Source organism: Branchiostoma belcheri, unplaced genomic scaffold, assembly GCF_001625305.1.
Source record: "Branchiostoma belcheri isolate BF01 breed outbred unplaced genomic scaffold, Haploidv18h27 scaffold17, whole genome shotgun sequence".
NCBI classification, from domain to species: Eukaryota; Metazoa; Chordata; class Leptocardii; order Amphioxiformes; family Branchiostomatidae; genus Branchiostoma; species Branchiostoma belcheri.
The window spans coordinates 3,344,975-3,352,737 of record NW_017803157.1 but is presented as its reverse complement, the minus strand read 5'-3'; the positions used below and the strand labels follow the sequence as shown (position 1 = coordinate 3,352,737).

Below are 7,763 nucleotides of genomic sequence, written 5' to 3'. Positions count from 1 at the left end.
ACAAAAATTGAATCCAAACATTAACATACAGACTCTCATATCATATGATTCTTCAATGTATTGGTAGAAAATGGCTTCAGAGTAACATGACGCAATGTGTATCTGTATAGCTGGTGTAACAGCCCTTTGGTGTAACACACAACAATTTGTGATGGCCTACATTGTACATTATGTACCTCCTTTGAAATTTGTGGGTGTCCTTTTTAGAGAGATTACCCAAACAAAATATGCATCATCCAACAAAACGTGTTGATTGCCATCTCCAAAATGCAGTTTAAAAATGGTGACAAAAAAATCTAAAAGGTTCAATGAATAGAAGATACTTCAGGCTCACAGTTAACTATGTCAGTTTATTATTAAGGTGTTGAAACATTGCAGATTTTATCAAAACTCGTGTACTTGTGCTCCTGTGCTAGCCGTAACCAATGTTTTGTTTGTTCACTTTGGGATGTATTTGAAGGGTGCAAAGAGAAAAAAAAGCCTCTGCACAGAAGTGGATACTATTTATTGATGTTTTTGCCATTGATACACACAATATGTACAATGATACTTGGGTGTGAAGAGTTTCATAGCCATTTGTTTTTATTTTTGAGACTATCAATTCATATGTTGTAAGAAAGCAATGTAGAATGCTGTAAGCAAAGATATGATGTGACTAATAATGTAGATTTCTGCAATGTACTCTGTATCATGCCAAGTTATAATGTTACCTTCATTTGATGCTAGTATGCTAGATCTACTAACATTGACAATAAATAAATAAATGTGCTGTTCTTAATAAATATGAAAGTGTGACAGGCTTTCAATTCTTAGTACAGTCAAACTTGTCTAAAATGGTCACACAGGGGACCTATAAAATCTGGACTAATAACTAAGTGGTCTCCCTACATAAAGCACATTGACATTATAAGAGAGAGACACAGATTTCAGAGTTCATGTCCTATAGTAGACTGTACCAATGAACTAACAGATGACCCAGCGGGTACCATCCTTGGTTACCCGGTACCTCAAAATCTGACTAGCTGACTACAGTAATTTTTTACAAGTTATCTTGAAAATCATAATAGCTACATGCTTGAAAATAATGCAGTGGGAGAGTGAAATCTTGACCCTTTGCTATTTCCTGCATTTTGCGGTTATGCCGATTTTTGTCCATCAAACATGATGGATTGCGCAACGCTTTTGTCCTTCACAAGCGGCAAAATTCCATCAAATGACGGAAAGAAAGATGCTAGCTAGAACACTGGCAAAACATCTGGGGCTCCTATTTTGCACTGCTTGTTGTCGGCATGCCACTCTCCATGTTGAAGAACCTGGTGTGACGCTGCATGTGTTTCTTCAGGGTGAACATACGGGTGAACCTGCCAGATGGGAACATGGCAGATTTTTTTAAGTTGACAAAAGGAAAAAGCAAAGTGATCTCAATCTAGTTTTACCTTACTGAAGAGCTAATATTCCACTGCCACTGGTTGTAACAGAAGACAGACGCTATGTACAGTATTTACAGGTTTGTTGTAGATGTATCAGGGAAATTCCCCTTAGCTGTTTTCCACAAGCAAAATGAAAAGTGTCCTAAGGACTCCCGATCCCTTCCAGCAGCCTGATAGCCTGGTTACCAAACCTATTTTAGCTCCACAGTCCTACATCCTCTCCGCAAATCTAGTAGCCTGATAGTCCAAGGTTGAACATTCTAAAAGTTTTTAATTAATATATAAGAATAGTCTACAATTCAGCCCCAATGCTGCCAGGACTTTCAACATACTAAGTATATTATGTATATTATGTGAAATGAATGAATAAACCAGTCTACTTACCTGTGTCCGCACACCTCACACCCAAACGGCCGCTCCCCTGTGTGGATACGCAGATGGGCCTTCAGGTTACCCTTCAGGGCAAAACGGGCACCACACTCTGGGCACTGGAATGGTTTCTCACCTACAGGCACAGAAACAGGACAGAATAATTATCAATTTACATTTACTGCTTTGCCCTTCGGTGTAACATGGTGGCAGTGGCATGGCGGCTGCTAGCTATATTACACTGAACGGCTTGTTATGTACACTCATCTTTGCACTCTTTTAATTGCAGGAGTTGTGTAAAGCTTTCCAGTGATGATGCCCCAACTCTGCTTGGTGACAGCGAGTTGTATTCTCCGATACTTCTTGGAAAATACAAGTTTTTGAACATCACAATTCTTGGTTGATAGCTCTGATGCTTAAAGGCATGGCTGTTTCTTGTTCTTTTCTGTGCTGGTATCAGATACTTAGTGGTCCAGCAGTTTATTAGTCATAATGGTCACTCCTTTAGCCCATGGTTACAGCCTTTCCACCATAGCATCTGCTTGGAGATTAGACAACATACAGTAGACATAAAAATGTACCAGTGTTTGTTCTAATGTGGTTGAGCAAATGGAAAATATCAAATGGAGTTTTTGTACACCTTAATTCTTGGTTGATAGCTCTGATATATGAAGGCATGACTGTTTTTTTGTTCTTTTCTGGGCTGGTATCAGATACGTACCAGTGTGAGTCCTCATGTGGTTGACGAGGTGGTTCTCGTAGAAGAAGCGAGCGTTACAGACGCTGCAGGCAAACTCCTTACGCTGCATGTGCATGCGCAGGTGCTGCATGATGTTCCTCTTGTGGCAGAACCTGTATGAATGAAAGGTTTATTTGATCATTTTGATCAAAAGTACATTGCAGCCACACTGGCTGAATAGAGTACCATTTTACATACTAGTATTTAAAAACTGAGTAAGGTAAAGTAAAAAAAAACAACCCAACTAGAAAGGAAACATTTTCAAAGCAAATGCATAATGTTTACCTTCACATATGGTCTGCTCTGTTAATTCCTACTCAAACACGTTCACATACGTCAGAAATCAGTCTAAATCCCTCCTGCTATAAAATTGCAACATGATGTAACCCAATACTAGTTACCATGGTAACAGACACAGCATTGGTTCAGGTCATTGAGGTCACTGTTTGGAGAAGAAGAAGAGGAAGAAGAAACTGAGCAAAAACAATATGTTTTCCTTTGGTAAACATAATTACTACTACCAGTACATTAATTTAATTTTTGTACTACTAACTTGGTGGGACAGAAGCAGCACTGGTACATCTTGATCCCGGGGTGGTTGTACTGGATGTGGATGTCTAGGTCCTTCTGGGTGGGCGATGTCGTGCCACAGATCTTACAGAGGTGCGGCGGGTTGTCCCCACGGTGGCCCTTCAAAAAGTAAGTTGGAAAGTTTGAAAAGTAAGAAGGAGACCTAATGTAAATATGTAAGGGGTAGGGGTCATTCCGGTGTAAGTGGTTTAAACCTAACAGCCCAGTCTTACGCAGCTTGTACTTACATGTACAAAACTGGTGTGTAACGCCTAAAAGAAAAGGCAGTTTACTAGTCTGTATAACGCAAACTCTGCCGTCCGCGGCTTTACTGGCCCCTTTTCGGGGGGCAGCTGGATGTTGGCTAGCAGTTTACCGGTTATGTGAAACAAACAAACAATACCTTCACGTGCCGCCACAGCTCGAATACTGCTGAGAACTTGTCGTAGCAGAACGGACACTGTACATCTGAGTTTGGCAACACGTTGGTTTCCGGCGCCCCCGGTTCTTGCTGTTGTGTTAACCTGCAGAAATTAGAAATTATTGTACCCAAGTAACGTCAGCTGTTTTCCCCATATGTACTATAATTGTTGACTTACGAATATCGGCCCAGCTGCCTGTAATAGGGTCTGCATGGGGGGGAGTGTTACGAATTACGCATAATTTTCGCCGCTGATTACGAATTACGTTAAAGTTTCAGAGCTGATTACGACTTTGCGCTTTACAGCTAATGTACTATCATGAATTACGTTGATTTTTGAGGAGGTCCACCTACGGATTATGAAGACTAAAAAGGCCTGATTACGCCATACAAAAAAGGGCATGCAAGCCCCTCTGTAAGTCAGTGTAATGTATTGTTGCATTTCGAAATACACATAAATAACAAAAATAAATTACCTGCAGGCAGCCACTGTCCAGGCTTGACCTTCGACCTGGCCCTCCTGCCTGCAGTTGGGCATCGCTATGGCGACGGGATGGACGTCGGAGCTGGAGTCGGAGTGGAGCGGGCTTTCCCAAGATGCACTGCTGGGAGAGGTCTCCAGATGCCGCCCTGTGTCCATCATGCTTTGCTCCGGCGCGACCTGAGATTCAGATTCAGATTTATTCACAATTTTGGCATAAGGCCACACCAATTTAATTTCTTGGTTAACGGATTTTTCTAGAAAAATAATGGAGCGGGCTGGCGAAAAAAAATTAAAAATAAAAACAGACCTACGCATCCTATTATTGCCTAAAATGGTTACGAAAGGAGACATGAAGTCAACACACCAGGCTGGTTCAAAATTTAAACAATGAATTTTGAACTTTTAACGATACCACTGCATTGAAATATGGGATGACTGTAACAAGTAGCAAGAAAAGGACTGTTCTCAACTGTTCAGGGCAAAATATGAGCATGTTGCAGTTGATTCTGAATTTTTATTTTTATTTGCAAATCAGAAAAAAATGAAGCGGGCGAATCCATTAACCAAGAAATTAAATTAGTGTGGCCTAACAATAACATGTTAAAAATTCAAAATATGACTTGAGCCAATATTTACAATTATGACAATGTTTAAAATACACAGAGCAGATCGATAAAAACTACATTTTAAAATGAGATTTAAAAACACTTTACGCTGACAATATATATTACGTCCTCAAAGAACAACTATTATATACATAATTTACATATCGCTTACATTGTAGGAAGCAGTAAGTTGTAACATGGAGTTGTTGTAAGAATCAGTTGCCAGAGTGGTAGTACAGACCTGTAACGGGTTCGCGGCGCCCTGCTGATTCGTCGGAGCGACAAAATCTCGCTCGCTGCCGTCAGACGATTGGCTCAACAGCGCGGGATTATTCTCCTGCGATGATGATGATGCAGCGCCTGCCTCTACTAGGACCCGGTCGTCTGACGTGTCCTCAGATTTCACCCTGATGACGACATCCATGCTGTCTGTCTGTACGTCTTCTTCCGGATGAGAATCATGGCCTCCGATGCCGCTACTCGTGTTCATCCCACTGTCTCTGTCCACGCTGTAGTCTGGACCCATGCTTGGGGAGATCGCTCTTCGAGGGACCACGGTACACTTTCTACGCATGGCTCCCACCAGACTAGATGGTCCCGCCTCCTCATTCACAGCTATCCCCAGATGGGCTGGTCTTCCTGGTTGGTTTATCTGTTGTGCGACTTGTGGAGGATCAAAGCTAACATGACTATCTGTTCTTTGCAGCTGTGTGTTATCTGGTATGTTCTGCTCTACTCTGTTGGCTTGTAGCTTCTCCTTCACAAAATTGCAACAAACTGTGACGATGTCGTGCATCTGTAGCAAGCTGGCGGTCTGCAACACGTCTGTTACATTGCTCTCCTGTAGCAAAAGCCTCCCTGAATACATGAACTCAACAATGCTCTTAAAACTCTCTGCACTGATGTTGTTAAGCTCGACCCTACTGGAGTCCTTGTTGATGGTGAAGTATTGGTGGAAGAAGTTGCTGTTTGCGGCTAGGAGTGCCTTGTGTGCGGGGAACGGTTGTCCGTTGACGATGACTTGTGCGTCGCAGTACTGTTGCTCTAACCTCTGCTGCTTTAGAATAGAAAAAACCTCCCTGAAGTACCTGGGAGGCTGGTGCACCCAGGAGCCGCGAGATCTGCTGCCATCCAAGTTTCCAGCCATCAGTAAAAACTGTGCAAAAAAATGGAAAAGTTACGTCATTGTTAGAAATAGTATAATACCATCTGCAGTCTGCATTTACTGAGAGACATTTTTGAATTATGTTGCAGAAGAAAAATTATGCAATATTGCAGACTAAAAATAAATCTGACTAGGACTCTGTATTTCAAAATTTGTGTCATAATTCATATAAGAGCTTTTCTGTTTAATACTTACTCTATACTAGTAATATCAAGGAGGTTTAGAATCTCTTTAAGCTGCTTATCCATTTGTTTATGGATAGAAAACATCCCTAAGTATTGCATGCGCCTCATAATTCAAATGCAAAGCATGTTTCCCTTAGCACATTGATGCACCAAGTTATAAATACCAGTGACCAGCTACCAAATGCCGCACCATACCAGGCGAAATTCTGATTTCTATTAATAGAATGTTAGTTCTATTTTGGTACAACGTTATCTGCATAGTCTACTCACCTATATATCGAAAAACATGACAGGAAAATGCTACCGAAGTTCTATAAAACTTATTGCAATCTGTACAATACCTTGCAAACGCTCCCGGAAATAGAAATGCCTGGAGCCTACCATAATGACAACTAATAGGGGAGATTAATCTATTTCTGGTTTTCTGTGTGTTTTTGCAGGTTGGTAATAAAATAAAAACTTACTTACATATGTTTTAAATTATTTACACGTGTTTTAAAAAGTAAAATTTAGCACAAAATCTATGAAAAAATTGCAAAACAACAAGAATAGAAATAAACCATAAAGAACCCATAACCTATATCATAATAGAATAGTCCGGTACTTTAAACTATCCCATCAACCCCTGCGCATAACCAACGAAGATGGCGGACTTTTCAAATCAAAATGAATTTTTCAGGTAGGACGCTTCTTTAATTTGTGCCTTTTCAAGATAGATTTTGACAATAAGTTGTAATTAGATTTGTTAAACATTAGGTACTGTAATGAAATCCGTTGTTAGGTAATTGAAGTGGGTAAAGGCGGTCCGCAGTTTTCGATTTTCTTGTCGCATATTTTGCAAAAATTTTGCTGTGCTGACGACAAAATTCCACGAACTACCACGAATATAACTGCTTTAGACTGATCCAGAATATGATCGAAACTAGGAAATGCAATCCTGTATATTTTCCAAAGAATTATGCTTAGTTCTAGCTATTTCATTTATCCATATATTATAACGTTAAGCCTACTGTGTCAGCCTATTTACCGAAAATAAACTGGAATACATCGGAGTACACATAGCAACTAACGTATAAACTATAACGGAATACACTATGCTGAAAGCTCCTTGGTGTATTCCATTGTATTCTGGTGTATTCCTGAAGGTAGGCTGATCGTGCATGGGGCCCAAAATTAAGATGTGAAAAATTATGTTGTTGGTTTCTTTCTTCCTTTAGCTGACACATTCAGCCTGATTCTACTGATTCACACTGACTACGGATCAACCATCTAAGAATAAAACAATGAAGAAACTGTCCCAGACATGGCGGCAACAGAAACATGTGAATGGGAGGGACAGAAGTACAGAAGGAAGGGGCCATCATGCTGGTACAAAGACCCAACATGAGAGCACTGCAGTACATGGTGGAGCACCTAGGAGGCGCTATTTGGGGAATCATCCTATCAAGGTACAATGTGTTAGATCATATTACATATCTTTTATTAGTTCCCTACAATTAGAACAGAAGTATGCACAATAAACAAAAGAAGAATTGTTCAATAACATAATAATATCATGTCATGGATAGGAACTACAACATGATAGTATCCCACTTGTTCTGTAATGAGTGGGTTTTGAGAGGTTTTCTTTTTGTCAATAAAAATTTGGAAGTTGTGGTGAGTTTTGTCGGCTTCTTTAACTATCTTCTGTTCCTGACAGGTTGGAGTAGGTGTTAGTAAGAAGCTGAGCCCTGGTAGTGAGGGTACCAGTGATGTTTGCAGACGGTCATCACGACTACAGGACAGGTCCTCACCT

The 7,763-nt window shown here is 40.4% G+C and overlaps 2 protein-coding genes and 1 long non-coding RNA gene across 3 annotated transcripts; 1 reads left to right on the top strand and 2 right to left on the bottom strand.

The window, feature by feature from the left end:
- Positions 1–413: 413 nt before the first annotated feature.
- On the bottom strand, positions 414–4,187 carry LOC109466854 (gastrula zinc finger protein XlCGF8.2DB-like). The gene is made up of 6 exons (XM_019764713.1): positions 4,006–4,187; positions 3,512–3,632; positions 3,092–3,228; positions 2,521–2,651; positions 1,815–1,935; positions 414–1,361 (listed from the first exon to the last, which is right to left on the bottom strand). The coding sequence occupies exons 1-6, from the start codon at positions 4,170–4,172 to the stop codon at positions 1,265–1,267; spliced, it is 774 nt and encodes a 257-aa protein (XP_019620272.1). The 5' UTR covers positions 4,173–4,187; the 3' UTR covers positions 414–1,264.
- Positions 4,188–4,775: 588 nt separating this feature from the next.
- On the bottom strand, positions 4,776–5,765 carry LOC109466624 (zinc finger and BTB domain-containing protein 5-like). The gene has a single exon (XM_019764354.1). The coding sequence runs from the start codon at positions 5,763–5,765 to the stop codon at positions 4,776–4,778; it is 990 nt and encodes a 329-aa protein (XP_019619913.1).
- An 806-nt stretch (positions 5,766–6,571) lies between these two features.
- LOC109466738 lies at positions 6,572–7,747 on the top strand. The gene is made up of 3 exons (XR_002140035.1): positions 6,572–6,647; positions 7,186–7,416; positions 7,668–7,747. It is a non-coding gene; the product is annotated as an uncharacterized LOC109466738 (long non-coding RNA).
- The last annotated feature ends 16 nt before the right edge of the window (positions 7,748–7,763 follow it).